The following is a 20603-nucleotide window of genomic DNA, read 5'->3' as shown; positions in this document are numbered from 1 at the left end:
TTAATTTCCCTACAGATGCCTTAATTCCTTCATGATTAATGATGGTACACAGTTACCTAAATCTGAAATGTGGGAGTCATCCTGAACGCCTCCATATCTCTCATCTCCATGTCTAATTGTTCATCAGGCTCTTTTTATTCTCCTTTCATTTTATTATTTTTCCCCCAGTTCATCACTCTCCTTTTAATCCCTACAATATCTGCCTTAGTTCACGCCTCCATCCTCTCTTGCCTGGACTCTTAGAAAAATTCTTTCTCATTCTACTCCCACACAAGGCTGCCCTCCCTCTGCTCCGTTACCCTTCTGTCGTCCTGAGCATATCAAACCCCAGTTTTTTTTCACTTGTTCCCTATAACCCAAAGATAGAGTCCTAGCTTCCTTCCACTACATGTGGAGTCTCCAAAACCAAGTCCCTGCCTCTCTCTCTGTAGCCTCATCTGCACTGCCTGCTCATCTCCCAACCCACCGCAGCGATAGTGAACTGCCTCCATGCCCCTGTGACTGCACACACTTCTCCTCTGTCAGGAATGCCCTGCATTTCAATGTCTTCTGGGTAAACTGTTTCCTACCTTCCATGTCCAGCTCAGCTTGCCTTCTCTGTGATGCTTCTGCTGATTACCTGCTCCTCTGTGCACTCATGGTCACTTCTTCCCACGCCTGGAACAGTACTGCTCATATTGTCAAAATTATTTGTATGTTGCCAATCCTACTAAACCTTTGAGAACAGGGAACCTGTTGTATTGCGTTCATAGTCTTGGTGCCTAGCACATGGTAAGTATGTTTGCTAAGTAAATAAATTAATGATTGGATGAATGTAGGATGTTATTTAAAAAATCATAAGCTTGAGGAATGGATGGGCAGATATACGCACATATATGAAAAAGCATGTTCAGTAAATGATAATGCTATGGTTTGGTGCAAAAGTAATTTCAGTTTTTGCCATTAAAAGTAATATAATCTAGATGGTGGATGTTCACTGTAAAATTCTTTCAGCTTTGCTGTATGTTTGAAACTTCTAATTTTTTTCATAATGAAATACTGATAGGAGGGAGACCATTACCTAAACCTTGGTAGTCAAAACAATTCTCAACATTCTATCTGTGGCCCATTTAATTCATAGAGATTCAACTGAAAGACTATTTTAGATCTCAATACGTCTCCCCAAATCCTGCCCTGTCTTGGGGTAGAGTTGAAGTGGTTTTTCAGTAGCCTCGTACTATGAGTCATGGGAATCTGACTGTGCTGGAGGAAAGGGGATCCTCTTCCACCTCTTCCACTCTCCTGCATTAACCAGAAACTGCTCCTTCTCCGACATTTTTTTTTTTTTTTTTTTTTTTTTTGAGACGGAGTCTCGCTCTGTCGCCCAGGCTGGAGTGCAGTGGCGCAATCTCGGCTCACTGCAAGCTCCGCCTCCCGGGTTCACGCCATTCTCCAGTCTCAGCCTCCCGAGTAGCTGGGACTACAGGTGCCCGCCACCACGCCCGGCTAATTTTTTGTTTTTAGTAGAGATGGGGTTTCACCATGTTAGGCAGGATGGTCTCAATCTCCTGACCTCGTGATCTGCCCGCCTCGCCCTCCCAAAGTGCTGGGATTACAGGCGTGAGCCACCGCGCCCGGCCTCCAACTTTCTTCTTAACTTTTCCTTGCTAAAAGGCATTTCTTTCCTCCATTTTTTTTTTTTTTTTTTTTTTTGAGACAGAGTTTTGCTCTTGTTGCCCAGGCTGGAGTGCAATGGCGTGATCTCAGCTGACCACAACCTCTGCCTCCCAGGTTCAAGCAATTCTCCTGCCTCAGCCTCCCAAGTAGCTGGGATTACAGGCATGTGCCACCATGCCCGGATAATTTTGTATTTTTAGTAGAGACAGGGTTTCTCCATGTTGGTCAGGCTGGTCTTGAACTCCTGATCTCAGGTGATCCACCCACCTCAGCCTCCCAAAGTGCTGGGATTATAGGTGTGAGCCACCACGCCCGGCCTCTTTTCTTCCTTGATCTGCCTCCCACAAACCATAACAGACCACGTTTGCATTATTTTCACACTAGAACCTCTTCTCTCTCTCTTTTTATTTATTTATTTATTTTGAGACAGAGTCTCACTCTGTCACCCTGGCTGGAGTGCAATGGTGTGATCATGGCTCACTGTAACCTCGACCTCCCAAACTCAAGTGATCCTCCTACCTAAGCCTCCCAAGTAGCTGGACTACAGATGCGTGCCACCATACCCAGCTAGTTTTTAAATTTTTTGTACAGAAGGGGTCTCCCTATGTTGCCCAGGCTGGTGTCAAACTCCTGGGCTCAAGCAATCCTCTCCCAAAATGTTGAGATTGCAGGCGTGAGCCACTGTGCCTGGCCTCCTTGTCTCTTTTGAAATCTATGTTATCCATCCATTCCATATCTCTATGGATTAAAACTTGTAATTCAGCTCATAATGTTTTATTCACTTTTCCCAAGGTACACACTGGGTTTTTCCAACTATGTGTTATATAGATGGCTTACTGATTACTTAGTCTATGAAGCCTGCCTTGATGGAAAATGTTACCTCATTGGTCCTTCATTTGAGCACTTGTGCAAACTGCTCCACACACCACATTTCCCCTTCCTTTCTTAAATTTTTTTGAATTAAAAAAATTTTCATTTAAGTATTTGCCCTGAAAGACTATGAACTTATCAATATATTTAAATTTTCCATAATAAATAGCAGAGGCTGGCCACAGAAAGCATTCAATAATTAGCTGCTGATTAAATGAACAAATAGTTTCAGATATTTAAATGCATTCCATATATGCTATTGGGAAATTAAAGGGAACACAAAACAAGTTATGACAGACGTATCATTTGTACTTTGAATCTAATTTTGTAAAGAGAGTTATCTTCTTTCTTTTAAATGAGTTGACAGCTTTAGATAATAATGATTCTAACATGAGTCATACTTTGCAGGATTAATAATTTCCTAAAAATTTCCTCCTTTACTGAGAAGTCTAAATATATTGTTTTTACTGCTTACTTTAGAATAATATTAATAAAAAGCGATTTAGCCAGGTAGATGAAATAACCATGAGGTGTTTCTCCAAATAACCCAAGAAACCTCAAATTAACACGTATCCATTTTAAGACAATTCCCTTAAGGCAGAAATTAGCACAGGTACAAATGATATTCTGCCTACTCTGAAAATAGTTTTGAAACTTATTATACATAAACTGCAAAGTTTATCTATAATGATTATGCATTATAGAGAAGATTTTGGAGAAATTATTAAAATTGTCTGAAATGAAGCTATGAGCATAACTTCCACAGATATATTGTTTTAGGCATGTCAAAAGGCAGTTCTTTCAGCAATGACTTAGGCTTAATCTATTGAATTAGGCTGACAGTCATGCCAGAAATGTTTTACTTCATAATCAGAAACTCTTGCTTTTATGTCAAAATACCCTACTTTAAAGACTAAATTAAGAATAGCATGCAAATATAGTTGAAATGGACAGGTACTTGGACCCTACCAAATGTGGGTTCAGATCCTGACTCTACTACTTCCTAATCTTTAAATTGGGCAAATCACTATCTTCCCCTGTGTCTCACTTTCTTCATTAATAATACCAACTCTTAGAAGCTTGTTGTCAGGATTATATAAGATACTACACACACACACACACACACACACACACACACACACTTGCAGAGAGAGATCTATTTGTGTATGTGAGATATATAAGACAGATAATATATATAAAGGGCCTAACATAATACCCAACACAGAATAATTTAATATGATAGTTATATCCTCTCTCCTACCTTAACCTTGTATCTTCCAATTCTGAAAGAAAAAGAGAACCCCAAACTCATGTGATCTATTGCTAACTTACAATGGATAAAAGAAATTATTTGCTGGAGTCTTACAGAAGACAGATTTTGTTCTGTTTTGTTTTGGGGGGGTTTTTCTGAGACAGAGTCTCAGTCTGTTGCCCTGGCTGGAGTGTAGTGGCATGATCAGGGCTCACTGCAGCCTCAACTTCCTGAGTTCAAGTGATCCTCCTGCCTCAGCCTCCCAAGGAGCTATGACTACAGCCACATACCACCATGCCTAGCTAACTTTTTTATTTTTTGTAGAGACAGTGTCTCACTATGCTGCCCAGCATGGTCTTGAACTCCTGGGCTCAAGTGATCCTCCCAACTCAACCCTCCCAAAGTGCTGAGATTACAGATGTGAGCCACCACACCCAGCTAAGAGATTTTTTTTTTTAAGATAATTTAAAAGATAATTTTTTTCCAAGAAAAATACTTTTGTTTGTTATGGATTTTGAGCCCTTCTCAAGAGAGGGAAAGCTAGATTTCCAGAATCTAAAGGGACAAAACAGAAGTAGCAGTAAAGCCAGAGATTCTGCAAAATTTAAAGTTGTGATTTTTAATTAATGTAGCATAGGGTTATACATTTTGAAAGAGTAAATTATGTGTATAATAAGTGCATTGTGTTGAGGCTTAAGTATAAAAAAACAGACCATTTGCAAAGATGCAAGGTGTCTGGATCTTGTCATACAAGATCACTTTCTTAAAATTCCCAAGAAAACACTTTTAAATAGTGAGTATTATTTTTAAGAATCCTTTGAATTAGACAGAGTTGATCAAAAGAAAGAGATCTCTCTTGAAGAGGTTTATAAACATATAGTTTTCACTTGAAAAATATTAACAAATTATTTGACTATATATTAATGATAGGTTTTTTTCAGGGCCTTATAATTTAAATTTGCGGCTTCAGGTGTTGTTCATGTGCATATATTTGACCCTGCCTGTATTTTCATGTGAGAAGGCAGTCTAAACTTCTGCACTATGCCATGTTTGTCTTCACATTCTTGATAATTTCTGTCATAGTGACTCGCACATAGTAGCATTCAAGCAATTCCTAATGAATGCCTAAATGAATAAAGAAATTACTTTCATTTAAATAACAGATTTTTAAAAGTCGCGATTGTGGCCGGGGGGTGGGGCATCTGCTGTTAATAAAGGGATTTCCCAATGAATAAAAAACAGAAAGAGAAATTCCAGAGCACAAAGACCTTTGTCCACCTTTATAAACAGCTACATAATTATTTTTCTACTTTTCTACGATAAGAAAATTAGCATTTAAAATGCAAGTAGTTTCAAACATATGCTTTCATTATATGTATAACAAGAATGAATTTAAATCTTCAGAATGATAGAGATCCACTGTCATATCCAAAAAGAAACAGAAGTTTGCACTTCAAGAGTAGTTCATTAGGAAACAGCTCTAAAGTCCTACTATAAATCAAACTTAGAATACATGGCTGGATATGATCTTAGAGATTATCTACTCCAATTTCTTATTTTATAGATAAACTTAGCTCCAGAGAGGTTAAGTGACTTAACAAGGTCATAAAGTTACTTAAAAAGTCAGGAAAAAACTTGGGTTTCCTGATTGCTGTCTGCATATAAGCAGCTTTCACAAATGCTCTACTCAAACTACACTACAGTAGTGGGTTTACTGCGCTCTTCAGACCCTGGGAACAGTAAAGGTGGGTCATTAGAGACCACAGGCCCCTCCTCCATGGAAAACTCACCTTCAGTATTAGAAATGGGGGTACTGTCACATTTGCTTTCACACTGCTGCATTGATGGAGGCCGAACAGTTTCTGGACAGTCACTAGATGCCTGTCCGGTGTAGGAGAGACACTGCACAGTTCTCATCTGCTGTCCAAGGCCACACTGAGCAGAACACTAAATCCAAAGACACAAAGAAACAAAATATTAATCTCAACAATTTTCAGGAGGTAAAAAATATACTATGTCATTTCAAATACAACACAATATGAACTTTTTTTTTTCTTTTGAGACACAGCGTCTTGCTATGTTGGCCAGGCTGGTCTCGAACTCCTGACCTCAAGCAATCCTCCTGCCTTGGCCTCCCAAAGTGCTGGGATTACAGGCATGAGCCACCACGCCCAGCCACAATATTAATTTTTTTTTTTTTGAGACAGAGTCTCGCTCTGTCGCTCAGGCTGGAGTGCAGTGGCACAATCTCAACCCACTGCAAGCACTGCCTCCCGGGTTCACACCATTCTCCTGCCTCAGCCTCCCGAGTAGCTGGGACTACAGGCACCCGCCACCACATCCGGCTAATTTTTTGTATTTTTAGTAGAGACGGGGTTTCACCATCTTAGCCAGCATGGTCTCAATCTCCTGACCTCGTGATCTGCCCGCCTCAGCCTCCCAAAGTACTGGGATTACAGGTGTGAGCCATCGCGCCTGGCCACAATATTAACTTCTAAAGTCCACATGTGGTTCATTTTTGAGAGGTGTATGATTAGGTCATTCTACTATCAAACTGGTTTAGAAAGTCAAAGATCATGTTATTACCCTAGCAAACAGACTCAATATACTTCCCAGAAGATAATACATAGAGATTTCTTGCTATCACTCCAACAATTCCCAGCAAGGCTGGTGAACTCTAGCAGGAGTGTCATGAGAAAATCCTTGTGACGAAGTAGAATAATGAGAGATTGTAGGGCTAGGAAATCACTATTGCTCCCTATTTATTATAGGTGTGCAGGTAAATAACCTGATGGCTTATTGGAGTGTCCTGTATGTGATTAAACTATTAGTTCAATGTAATAGCAGTGACAGGCGTGGAGCCTGGTGATGGGGTCATTTAAAAAAAAAAAAGAGCTTAAATAAGTCCCTCAGGTTTTCTAAGGGATTGCCAGCCACACAAACCTGAGAAGTAGTCTGTGTTCTCAAATGAGCGTGTCTCCCTCTCCTTTTGCATCTACTCTGGGATTCAGTCACTTCAGAACTGAAGTTACTGTCCGAGAGGCTTAGTTTCACTTGGGACTGATCAGCTGCTGAGGCTGAAGAATGAAGCTGGGTTAATCTATGGGCCTGCCATCGAGAATACCAGAAAGCCTATGAAATTTGGAATCAAAGGCATGAGGAAGTAACTGGTGCCAACACAGGGGATGGTGATGTTTACAGGGTCAACACATTGAAGCCCTGTTGGATTTGTTTGCAAAAACTCTGAAAGCACCCACAGGACTTGTAAGGATATTCATGAAGAGCCTTAAAATATATATATATTTTTGGCCAGGCGCGGTGGCTCACACCTGTAATCCCAGCACTTTGGGAGGCCGAGGCGGGCGGATCACGAGGTCAGGAGATCGAGACCATCCTGGCTAACACGGTGAAACCCCGTCTCTACTAATAATACAAAAAAATTAGCTGGGCGTAGTGGTGGGCGCCTGCAGTCCCAGCTACTCAGGAGGCTGAGGCAGGAGAATGGCGTGAACCCAGGAGGCGAAGCTTGCAGTGAGCCGAGACTGTGCCACTGCACTCCAGCCTGGGTGACACAGCAAGACTCTGTCTCAAAAAAAAAAAAAAGAAAGTTTTCATACAGAATGACAAATAAATGTACTATAAAATATATTAAAGCATCTTTGAAAATGTATTTTCACTGGTTATTTTGAATTTTAGTAAACTGAGTTGAAATTGTAAATGGGAAGAAAAGGACTTAACAACATTTAAAAGAATAATCTCAAATTGACAATGGTAAATTCAGCAAAATTACTAAAACACAAAAACTTCCAACTGACTTTTATACAGTAGACTGCAACAAAGAATATAGAGAAGGAAATGCCTGCCTGGTTTAAAATAAAAATCATGTAGCATGTCTGCTCTGATTCTTTAATAGCATCATATCAATCATGTGTTGTGAAGCCGTCACACTTCTATAGTGAAACATAATTTGACACTTAACTGTATACAGTGCTTAACATTGTCATGTGTATTCTACTTGAGCATTTTGTAAATTAAACTAAACACTGCTATAGAGATGCCAAGCATTACTTATTTTATGATTATATTTCTTTTGTCTCCTCAAAGTGCTGAGCACAGAGCAAGTATACTTAATTACCTTCATGGGTACTGAAAATCTTTGCCCTCTCCTAAATGAAACAAAAGAGGTGTCTAGATGTTACTGTACTCTGGCAATATTGAATTTTGGCCAGAGTTTTGGCAACTACTTATATGAAATGCCATTTTTAATAAGTAAAGGCAGACCCGGCACACAAACAAAATCATGCTGGCCTAAATCACAATATGCCATTATGATTTATTTGAGTCTCAAATATTAGAAAATGACTTGCTACAGGTCAGTTATGAAACTACAGGATAAGGGCATTGATTATGGTTAGATATTTACTTTCTGGGGCATTATTTTTTAATGTAACCTAATAGATTTCCTCTTTGATATTTAGAAGAACAGTACTTAATTTTCCTTCTATCTAAATATACCAACTTGGTCTTTTTTATTAAGAATTTTTTTAATTGGCAAATAAAATTGTCTGTTTATCATGTATGACATGATGTTTTGAAGTATATACCCACTGTGGAGTGACTAAATCTAGCTAATTAACATATTGCTTCACAAAATTTTAATATTGTGCTGAGAACCGACTTGTTTTTATAGAATTTAAGGTGGCCTACAGAAAGATAACACAATTTAAAAGCAGATAAGACAGAAAAAAGAAAAAATAAGAATTGGAACTTAAGGTGGAAATGAGTCTAATATAAAAATACATACCAAAATTCCTATATACTTGTTTCCCAATTCATAGCGTCCATCAGATAAAAACAAATCAATTCATGAATAAGTATTAATAATATTTCAAGGATTGTCAATCACATCATCAAACTAATTAAAAACCCCACAACTTTTCTGTGAGTTTTAGAGTAATTATCTCAGCTGGGTGCGGTGGCTCACACCTGTAATCCCAGCACTTTGGGAGGCCGAGGCGGGCGGATCACGAGGTCAGGAGATTGAGACCATCCTGGCTAAGATGGTGAGTCCCTGTCTCTACTAAAAATACAAAAAATTAGCTGGGCGTAGTGGCGGGCACCTGTAGTCCCAGCTACTCGGGAGGCTGAGGCAGGAGGATGGCGTGAACCCAGGAGGTGGAGCTTGCAGTGAGCCGAGATCGCGCCACTGCACTCCAGCCTGAGCGACAGAGCGAGACTCCATCTCAAAAGAAAAAAAAAAAGAGTAATTATCTCTATTTTGCAAGTGGGAAAATGAAGACACTGCTGTTAACTGATTTGTTCCTTTTCAGTTGACAGCTGGGACTAGAATCCAAAGTTTTGGTAGCTTGTTCAGATCTCTATTGGTTATTCTATTTCTCTTTTAATTTTAACCTACAATGGATCTGAAGAATAGAATCTGAAGTGGGAAGTGTGTGGGTGTGGGAGAATCACTGGCTCACTCTGTATGTGTCCACATGTGGTGGCTGTGGTTTGTGCACTGTTTCACACTCATGCCTCATACTTAGACTTCTACGTGTTAATTCTTACTCATCTCTCAAGCCCTTACAATGATCACACAAGGAACCTCAGGTTTGTGTCTCAAGGTGCTATTTCAGCAGGAGCCCACAGTACAAACGCCTTACCTGGCCCCAGTCTCCTGTGACCCAGCGAGGAGGAGGGCAGCGGCCCAAACTGCAGCGGATGCGGACAGGAGGTTTGCTTTCCTCTGGACATTGTGCAGCTGGGAATGTCTTAGAAAGGTCACTGCTCTTGCACAGAACAATCCGATGCTTGAATCCTGGACCACATTTTGGAGTACACTGGAAATAAAACAAATAGTAATGAATCACGACAGTTTAAAGACAGAGAAAAATTTGAAGAAAGTCTTTCTTCATGTAAATGTGTGTTTTAGTATAGAATATATACATATACTAAGTTCTAGGCAAAGTCTCTCAGATACAAAGTTCCTTAAAAGTTTTGAAGCAGAGGTACTTTTATCTTTTTCTTAAGGTCTTGAAGAGCTAAATCCAACATTTGCTTTTCTTGGCTAACTCATTTTCTTGCTCTATTGGGGATAGGTTGATTCCTCTATTCCTCTCTATCCTTAGCCCCGTCAGCTGTGATAAGATTCTGCTAATTTTTGGAATGTGGAAACCTTCGTTTCCTACTTGGTGGGTGTGGCCTTCTAAAAGGAATTTGTGTGTTATTAGTAGACCAAAAGAACTTGTCTCTGTGAAGCAAGTTCAGGGTTGATTTAGATAAACTATTCTTATGTCGGGTCGCTAAGAATACTTGGTCACAGGTGAAGGTTTCTTGCACAGAAAATCTCTGGACTTTTCCCCATCCATCAGTTACAAATCTAAGGAAGTTGTTCTTTAGAACTGGGTCTGTTTGTTCGTCATACTGAGGGAAGGATGTTTTTCCCTATGTCACAAATCTTATGTACCTCATCTCCAGGTGTTTCTAGAAGTCACCTATTTAACATGGTAGCTGACTTGAGTCTTCCAGCTTTCTCCCCTGTATGTCTGGACCCTTCCTTAAAATATGTAATTCAGGCCAGGCACGGCAGCTTACACCTGTAATCCCAGCACTTTGGGAGGCCGAGGTGGGCAGATCAAGAGGTCAAGAGATCAAGACCATCCTGGCCAACATGGTGAAACCCTGTCTCTACTAAAAATACAAAAATTAGCTGGGTGTGGTGGTGTGTGTCTGTAGCCCCAGCTACTTGGGAGGCTGAGGCAGGAGAAGTGCTTGAACCAGGAGGCGGAGGTTGCAGTGAGCCGAGATTGCGCCACTGCACTCCAGCCTAGAGACAAAGCAAGATTCTGTCTCAAAAAAAAAAATCTATACTTCCCCTCAATCAAGTGAGGATCTTACCCACAACATCTGGAAGCACTGTATATATATCTTTCATATGAGAAACATTTCCAGATCTCCTACAGGAACTACACTAGACTGGAGAGATATAAAAATGAATGAAATAGGAGCTCGGCTGTTGGAGACGTGAGTCTTGCTGAAGCTCCTGGCCGAATAAAGCCCTTCCTTCTTTAACTCGGTGTCTGAGGGGTTTTGTCTGTGGCGTGTTCTGCTACATTTCTTGGTTCCCTGACCGGGAAGCGAGGTGATTAATGGACAGTCGGACGGTCGAGGCAGCCCCTTAGGTGGCTTAGGCCTGCCCTGTGGAGCATCCCTATGAGGCACTCCAGCCAGCTTGACCGATGTGGATCCTGAGAGCACTCCTGGGTAGGCAATTGGCCCGGTGGAACGCCTCGCCAGAGGAGCACGTGGCAGGCCCCCGTGGACGATCAACGCAGTGGCTGAACACCGGGAAGGAACTGGCACTTGGAGTCTGGACATCTGAAACTCGGTAAGACTAGTCTTTGGAACTTGCCCACTCCATTTGAGTGGAAGCGTGGCCTGATCGCCCACGGTCTGCCTGTACCGGCACTTTGGTTTTTGTTTTTGACTTGACTTGGATTGCTTGATACTTTGGTTTTGGTTTTGACCTGGCTTGGATTTCTGGATACTCTGATTTTGGTTTTGATTCTGAGTTTGGTGTAAACTGTAAAAGTGTGTGTGTGTGCCCTTTTTACTCGTTCTTTGTTTTGTGGTGTGAGCATGGTGTTTTGTCTCGAAGAAGCATGGGTCAGGCACAAAGTAAGCCCACCCCACTAGGAACTATGTTGAAAATTTTCAAGAAAGGATTTAAGGGAGATTACGCTGTTACTATGACACCAGGAAAACTTAGAACTTTGTGTGAAATAGACTGGCCAGCATTAGAGGTGGGTTGGCCATCAGAAGGAAGCCTGGACAGGTCCCTTGTTTCAAAGGTATGGCACAAGGTAACCTGTAAGCCAGGGCACCCAGATGAGTTCCCATACATAGACCCTTGGTTACAGCTGGTTTTAGACCCCACACCCCACCAGTGGTTGAGAGAACAGCAGCATAAGTGGCTGGCAGAGACAAGGAAAGACCAGCAGAGAGAGACAGAGGAGGAAAGAGAGAGAAAAAGGGGCAAAGAGAGAGAGAGGAAGAGACAGAGAGACAAAGAGGGAGTCAAGGAGAGACAGAAAGAGAGAGGCAGAGAGGCAGAAAGAGACAGAGGCAAAAGCAAAGTCAAAAAGAGAGAGACAGAAAGTCAAAGAGAGAAAGAAAGAGAGAAAGAGAGAAATATACAAGAAGTTAAGAAAAAAAAACAGTGTGCCCTATTCCTTTAAAAGCCAAGGTAAATTTAAAACCTATAATTGATAATTAAAGGTATTCTCCGTAACCCTGTAACACTCTAATACCACTTTGTTGTCAGTGTAAACAAGGGCGTATTCCCGAAAGCACTGAGGACTTCCTATCAAAAATCCTTAACCCAGTAACCTGTGGATGGCCCAGAAGCATTCAATCTGTAGGCAACTGCTTTGCTAACAGAAGAAAGTAAAAAAAATAACTTTTAGAGGAAACCTCATTGTGAGCACATCTCACCAGTTCAGAAGTATCCTAAGGAAAAAAAAAAGGATGATTTAACATTAACCACTGAAAATTCCCTTAACCCAGCAGGTTTCCTTACAGGGGATCTAAATCTTAATTACCATACAAAGGTCTGACCAGACCTAGGAGGAACTCCCTTCAGGACAGGACAATCGATGGTTCCTCCCAGGTAATTGAAGGAAAAAAAAAAAAAAAAAAACATCTATACCAATTCTAAGTTAATTTGGACTGAACAAGGTCTTATTAATAGCAAAGGATAATTGAAATCCCAAACTTAAAAGGTTTTCAACAAAAGTAAAGTTTGCTAAAAGTTAACAGTGTAACATGTATTATAGTAACTTCTAATCCTGTGGCCTTAAGACAGTCTAGTCCACAGACATAAAAGAAGTTCGCTTTGGAAAAGAATGGTTATCATCTTCGGAAAAAAAAGGGAAAAAAGGGGGGTGCAGAATTTATGTAAAAAGAGTGTTATATGGGAAATTCTTGTCCTGAAATAAATTAACTGGTTATTTAAAGAAATAAATGTTTGTAATAAGTCAGAAAGTTGAGGCATGTCGAAAAATTGTCTGCAAAAGTCGTGAAAGAAAAAAATGTTATTAAAAAAAGAATTTATGCAAGAAATGTTGTATAATTTAAAAGTAACTAGGCCTCCTGAATGTAAAACAAAACAGTTTATGTGCAAGTTGTATAAGCAAAAGTAAAATACACCTTTGGTAAAAGGATTATAAGGAGGCATAACAATGTAAATTTTTACCTACATTAAAAGGTTAAAAAATATATATTGTTTTGAAGATTTAAGCAAGTTTCAAAACGTTAATTGTAAAGAAAATTCTGTGTGTAAACATATTGGCTAAAGTTAAAGGGGTATCATCCAGTTTTTCTGTGAACTGGACATTAAAGTAAAAACACAATGGGTTTTTCTTAAAGCACTAACCTGCTCTTTAACAAAGATTATAAAAGGTTAAAAAGAGTCTATAAAAATCTTACCTTATGGTCTGACATTAAAAATTGAATAAATGTCTACAAAGTTTATTAAAACTAAGTTTAACATTAATAGCACAGTAATAGCACAGTAAAAGGTGAAATTTAGCTTATCTGGTATAAAAATCATACAGGAAGCACTGTCAGATATAAAATGGTGTTTGGCTTCTTTGGTCTAAAAACTAATAAAAATAGGTGCTAAAGGAAATTTCTCAGTAAGAAGGCACCAAGGACTATAAAGTCCACTGCTGATGTCCCCACATTTAAAACAAAAGGTCAATTTCTTAGAAATTATATACTTGGTTTATCTTCCACTTTCCTTTCCCTCAAAACTAAAAGTCTTTTAGCACAGGTACCACCCCTAGAATTTCCAGTAAACCAGCACCAGCCTGAAGATCACCTTCTCATCAAAGGGTGGAAAGAAGAAAAACTCGAGCCAGCCTCGGAAGGACCCTACCTTGTGCTGTTAACCACTGAGACTGCCGTTCGTAGAGCGGAAAAGGGATGGACTCATCACACCCGAGTCAAAGCGCCCCCACCTCCAGAGTCGTGGGCCACAGTCCCAGGGGAAAACCTTACCAAACTAAAGCTAAGAAAAATTTAACTCTTTCATCTATTCTATTACTCTTTCTTCTTCCCTCGCTCTATTGCTGACCATCTAGTTATTAACATAACCAAGTCAATTTCGCCTCAAACTATTGCATTTAATGCTTGCCTTGTTATACCCTGTGGGGACCTGCCAAGTCAAAGACAGCTCTCTACTTCAGAAAAGTACCTCTGTCCCTCCTGACTCTTCTCAGACTGGGCATTAGTAAATTAGGACCATTTAATCCAGGGAAATTTTGATAAAGACCCCAGTGTCAACCAGGATTCTTGCCCCCCAATGTAGAGCTTTTATGCCGTAGTTGGTCCAACATTCTGTGGACCACTAAAGAGCAAGGATGGACTGCCCCAACCAGTTTTTGTAATTTCCTAAAATCATACATTCATTTTACTAGAGGATCATAAAAGTTAAAGACTTAAACTTTCGCAATTAAAACAGGATAACAAGATGCAACTGCCTGGTTGGAGTCGATCAAATATTCCATCTGCACGTTAAACAAAAGCAATTATTATGTTTGTGCACATGGCAGGCCAGAGGCCCAGACTGTCCCCTTTCCACTAAGGTGGTCCTCCAGTCGACCAGGCGTGGGCTGCATGGTAGCTCTCTTCCAGGATTCCACAACCTGGAGTAATAAGTCGTGCCAAGCTCTCTCTGCTATATCCCAATGTCCAGCACCTTGCAGGTCAGTCCCCGAGGGCCATCCAGCCTCCCTCTTCCAACACTAAGTTCACTTCGTGTCTCTCACGACAGGGAGGAAACTTAGCTTCCTTGGAGACCTGAAGGGATGCAGTGAGCTTAAGAATTGTCAAGAGCTTATCAATCAGTCGGCTCTTGTTCATCCCCAAGCTGATGTGTGATGGTATTGTGGTGGACCTTTACTGGGCACTCTGCCGAATAACTGGAGTGGCACTTGTATTTTAGTCCAATTAGCTATCCCTTTCACCCTGACATTTCATCAACCAGAGGGAGGAAAAAGAAGACATCGTGCGAGAAAAGCCCCTTATGGGTCTTTCAACTCTCACGTCTATTTAGATGCAATTGGAGTCCCACGGGGAATACCAGATCAATTTAAAGCTTGAAATCAAATAGAGGCAGGATTTGAGTCAATATTTTGGTGGGTGACAGTTAATAAAAATGTAGATTGGATAAACTACATCTATTATAACCAATAGCAACAAGCTTTTCATGAGTTAAAAGAAAAACTCATGTCGGCCCCAGCCCTGGGGCTACTTGAACTGACAAAACCCTTTACACCCTATGTGTCAGAAAGAGAAAAAAATGGCAGCTGGAGTTTTAACCCAAACTGTGGGGCCCTGGCCAAGGCCAGTGGCCTAGCTCTCAAAACAACTAGATGGGGTTTCCAAAGGCTGGCCCCATGTCTAAGGGCCCTGGCAGCAATGGCCCTGTTAGCACAAGAAGCAGATAAACTAACCCTTGGGCAAAACCTGAATATAAAGGCCACCATACTGTGGTAACTTTAATGACTATCAAAGGACATCATTGGTTAACAAATGCCAGATTAACCAAGTACCAAAGCTTGCTATATGAAAATCCCCGCATAACCACTGAAGTTTGCAACACCCTAAACCCCACCACCTTGCTCCCGGTATCAGAGAGCCCAGTTGAACATAACTGTGTAGAGGTGTTGGACTCAGTTTATTCTAGCAGGCCCAACCTCCGAGACCATCCTTGAACATCAGTAAACTGTGAGCTGTACGTGGACGGGAGCCTCGCCAACGCCTACAAAGTGACTCTGAAAAGGATGACAAGCCCTGCTCCAGTCACACCCGGAAGCTGACTGGTCCACGCATGGCCGAAGCATGAGAAAACTCATCACGGGACTCATTTTCCTTAAAATTTGGACTTGTACAGTAAGGACTTCAACTGACCTTCCTCAGACTGAGGACTGTTTCCAGTGTATACATCAAGTCACTGAGGTAGGACAAAAAGTTGCTACAGTCCTATTATTTTATGGTTATTATAAGTGTACCAGGACTCTAAAAAGAACTTGTTTGTATAATGCTATTCTATACAAGGTATGTAGCCCAGGAAATGACCAACCTGATGTGTCTTATGACCCATCTGAGCCTCCCATGACCATAGTTTGTGAAATAAGATTAAGGACTGAGGACTGGTGGGGGCTCATAAATGATACAAGTAAGTTGTTAGCCAAAACAAAAGAAAAAGGGGTGCCCAAACAAGTCACCTTGAAGTTTGATACCTGTGCTGTCATTAATAGTAATAACTTAGGAATAGGATGTGGTTCTCTTAATTAGGAAAGAGGCTATATGGCAGAAAATAAGTACATTTGTCATGAATTAGGACTGTGTGGAAATGAATGTGGATACTGGTCTTTTGTCATTTAGGCTACTTGGATAAAAAATAAAAAGAATCCTGTCCACCTTCAGAAAAAAAAAATGAATGAAATAGTCTCTACCCTCAAGGAGCTCAGAGTCTTATTTAGGAGACAGACATGGAAACACAGATTAATGTTAAAAGTACCATATAAGTGGATGTAGAACACATAAATTATCGTGCCCCTAACACCATCAGCCTGTTTTATAATTATGTATTTACATGTCTTTTCATCTCTACTAGATTATAAGCTCCTTAAAATTACTCCATTTGTTTCATCTTTGCATGCTTGTGTGCATGCAAACACACACATGTGCACGCACACACACACAAACACACACATCCTCCAGGAGCCAGCTGAGGACTCTGAGTAAACACTTGATAAATATATGCTCTTCTTTATCTGGAAAGATGACAATTTTGATTTACCATTAGGTAAATCAAGATGTACTAGTTGTGGATGGGGCTATCCAGGTGAACACCGTGCACATGTACACACATGGATTTTGTTAGGGGCACTCTTTGAGCCTGGAGTATGTCATAGAAAGACAGAAAAATATTAACAAATTTTTCAGATGAACATCAATGATTCAATGCAAACTCTTTATCACAATGAATATAATCACAGAATGCATTTCCTCCAACTTAGAAAAGGTTTCATTAAGATGCATTTTGAAAGGGGATAACACAATTTTTTCAGTGTAGCTCGAGAAGAGGCTTTAGTTAGGGAGTGAAGATCAAGAGAGAAATTCCTGATTCCTTTTATTCCTCTTCATAGCCAAATCAATATCCTCATAACCTGGTGCTGCCTCACTCTACCCCTACAATCCATCACTAGATCTTATTAATCCAACTCCAAAATCTGTCTCACACCTGTTGATTTCTCTCCATCTCTACTGCCACTAACCTTACTTCAGACAAACATCATTTCCCATATGAAATTTTGTAATGGCTTTCTAGTAGGTCTCCTGTTTCCTCCTCTTGCCTCACTCAAATCCACTCCCTAAACTTTAGTCAGAGGGATCTTTCTAAAGCACAAATCCAATTATACTGCATTTTGATTTAAAAAAAAATCCCTTAATGGCTTACTATTGCCTTCAAGATAAAAATTCAAACTCTATATATGCTTAGTACCCCACAGTAGTAAGGATCTACTTACCTCTTGAGGCTCATCTCTCTATATGTCAGCCATATAAAATAATTTCCAATATTCTCCAGTGCTAGCCCAGTGTCAGGCACAAAGCAAATAGTGTTGCTGTTGCAGCTACAGTAACTACTACTACTACTGCCACTAATAGCATCTGTCATTTAATAAATACTGTATATACCAAGTGTGCTAAATGCTATAATTTATATAGTCCTTACAACTCTCCTATGAGGTGGCAATTATTATTCTGTTTTTAAAATGAGAAAAGAAACTTAGAGTGACTGGTAAAAAGTCACATATATATTAAATGGTGGAGCCATTCTAATACTAATTCTTACTAAGTGTTTTCTGGATGTCAGGCAGTGTACTATGTACTTTATATGTATTATCTAATTTAATACAACAATCACTTACATTTCAAGAAACCAAGGCATGCAATAATTTCTGTAGAATGAATAAAGACCTAATCCAAGTCTTTGAGCTTGCCTCACTTGTGTCGAGTCCATTTCTATCTCTTGAACTTGTTCCACTTGTTTTAATCCTCTTCACTTCATGCCAAGTCTCCTCCACTGTTCAAACCAAAGACTTAAGAGGATTTCTGCCACTCTCTTAAAGCTTAATATTATCACTGGTAACAAAAACACTACTATACTACTTTACATTTCATTAAAGATGAACGGTTCAGAAAATATTTTCAAATATTAAACATTATTAAACAAATTTTTAAGAATTATTATAGATGAGGAAAGCTTAAGAGACTTCATTAAGGATAAACAGCAAATGGTAAAGCTGGAACTAAATCCTAGGCCTTGTGACCCATACTTTAGGGCCTACTCATTATCCATTTCTCTGTTATTATTGTATTCACAGGCTGCTCTTAGTATTGGCAGAAACAAACTCATGACAATACATAGTAAATATGAATTATTATAAGAATAAGTTGAGGTGAAGTACAAGAGGATACAAGGCCACTTCATCCACATGCTAGGCAAAAACATATAGGATGTATACGGAACTCAGTTTTTGTATTTCGAGGCTATGATTAGTTTTCTAACAGAAGCATTCATTGACAAATGCACTTGTGCCACTCCCCTGCCTCCTTCACATTTTAAAATCATGTGTATGCATATTAAAGTCTGGGACATACATCTCTTGTTTATTCTAATAACTTTTCCCAGTGGCAAGAAGCTTCTGTTATTATTTTAAGAATGTAGTAGTATCTAGCTGCCTTTCCTAAAATCATATGCCAGGTCGTGCTTACAATTAGGGGAGATGAAGAATGCGAAGAAAGACAATTCATTCATCTCCATCTGAGAAGTCCCCAGGAAACCCAAACCAAAACCAAACCAGATATGACTGATAATAAGAAGGATAAGCCTGGGCGCGGTGGCTCACGCCTGTGAATCCCAGCACTTTGGGAGGCTGAGGTGGGCGGATCATGAGGTCAGGAGTTTGAGACCACAGCCTGGCCAACATAGCGAAACCCTGTCTCTACTAAAAATACAAAAAAAAATTAGCCAGGTGTGGTGGCACGTGCCTGTACTCCTAGCTATTTGGTAGGAAGAGAATTGCTTGAACCCAGGAGGCAGAGGCTGCAGTGAATCGAGACCGTGCCACTACACTCCAGCCTGGGTGACAGAGCGAGACTCCATCTCAAAAAAAAAAAAAAAAAAAAAAAAAAGAAGGATAAGAAGACAAAGCAGCACAATATTTATTGTGTCAAGTAGTGTTCTAAATCCTTGGCATGTAATAATCTACCTAATCCTCATAGAAACTCCATGAAGTGAGTACTGTTACATCTCCATTTTATAGGTGTGGAAACTGAAATGCTAAGAGGTAGAAACAAATCCTGATGGCAGTTTCCTACTAAAAATAAAGCTCTGAAAGATACATGCACAAAGACTAACCCTCTGTAGAATAATGTGCAGTTATGTGTAAAGCTAAACACATAATGACATTTACTTAGGCAAGAAATCATTTTAGAAAAATTACACCTCAAAATTCACCATTTTAGCCAAGGATATTTTATCTTATAGTAACAGAGGTACAGAGATTTTCAACCATATTTTCAAGAAAATGACTGAAAATCAACCAGATTTTCAAGACAGTGAATGACTGAAAACTACATTGCTGTCACATTTGTTACTCAGTGAATACACTACACCTGAACCCTGCAGATCCAGCCACAAATATTACATGTCTACAGCCAGAGTCTCAACTCTGTTCTCTGCAAATATTGTACTTCTTACAGGTGATTATAAAATTAAATGTTTAAAAATTGCTTGTAAAAATAGTAAAGGCACAGAAATGCCACTTTAACCTGGTTCATTTAAGTAGAACTCTAGCAAGTCCTTCTGACCTTATGTCAGAGATGTTCAAGCAGAGAAGTCCTCAGTTTGTTTTTATATTTACTTATTCCTTCTGCTTTCTTGAGCCTAAATTTCATTTTTCCCTCTTTACCCTACTGATAAATACAGAATCCCTTCCTTATCCACAGTTTCATTTTCCAGTTTCAGTTGCCAACAATCAACTGAAGTCTGAAAACAGATGAGTACGGTATAGAAAGATATTTTGAAAGAGACGTTACATTCACAGAACTCTTTTTACAGTATGCTGTTATAATATTTTAATTTTATTATTATTGTTGTTAATCTCTTATTGTGCCTAATTTATAAATTAAACTTTATTATAGGTTTGTATAGATAGGAAAAAAGTATATAGTATATATAAGGTTCAGTACTATCTGCAGTTTCAGGTATCGACTGGGGGTCTTGGAACATGTCCCCTGTGGATAAGGGGGGACTACTATCAATGTGTTTGTCCATCTGAAGTCCTCTGTTTTACTTAGCTATGTAAAAGATAAAAATAAAAATAAAAAAATAAAAAAATAAAAATTTCTAGAAAAGCAAGATGAGCCACGGTTACGTATGTATAGACATGTATGTTATGTAATGTATAGACATTAATTTAATTATGAATGCTTCGGAGCAGTCTCCAGAGATAATCATTAGCCTATACCCATGCAAAGAGTATGTTTTTGCGTAACTTTTGAGTGTGCATTAAAATCTATTAGTAATAATTAGAAATTGGGATATTTAGTTCAATAATAATTTTTTTAGATCAAAGAATAGTTATAAACATCAAAATTCATCTCATTCTTTCTCATAATAAACCTTTAGGTAGCAGGGTAGAAGATATTATAAAATTTAGAAGACTAGTGGTCAGTCTATTCTTCAGTA

At 39.5% G+C, this 20603-nt stretch overlaps 1 protein-coding gene across 4 annotated transcripts in view; it reads right to left on the bottom strand.

The window, feature by feature from the left end:
- Window positions 1–20603, bottom strand: part of ADAMTS6 (ADAM metallopeptidase with thrombospondin type 1 motif 6) — a 339082-nt gene that overhangs the window by 10218 nt on the left and 308261 nt on the right. For all 4 annotated transcript variants that reach the window (XR_010157222.1, XM_526907.7, XM_063811175.1 and 1 more), the window contains 2 exons: window positions 9442–9618; window positions 5569–5725 (listed from right to left, as the gene is read on the bottom strand). Coding sequence is in view for 3 of the 4 variants with exons in the window: in XM_526907.7 (XP_526907.2) it covers window positions 5569–5725; window positions 9442–9618 (334 nt within the window). In the remaining variant the exon portion in view is untranslated. The remainder of the gene's footprint in view (window positions 1–5568; window positions 5726–9441; window positions 9619–20603) is intronic.

The sequence above is a fragment of the Pan troglodytes genome, chromosome 4 (assembly GCF_028858775.2).
Source record: "Pan troglodytes isolate AG18354 chromosome 4, NHGRI_mPanTro3-v2.0_pri, whole genome shotgun sequence".
Taxonomy (NCBI): Eukaryota; Metazoa; Chordata; class Mammalia; order Primates; family Hominidae; genus Pan; species Pan troglodytes.
This window is presented reverse-complemented; position numbering and strand designations above follow the sequence as displayed.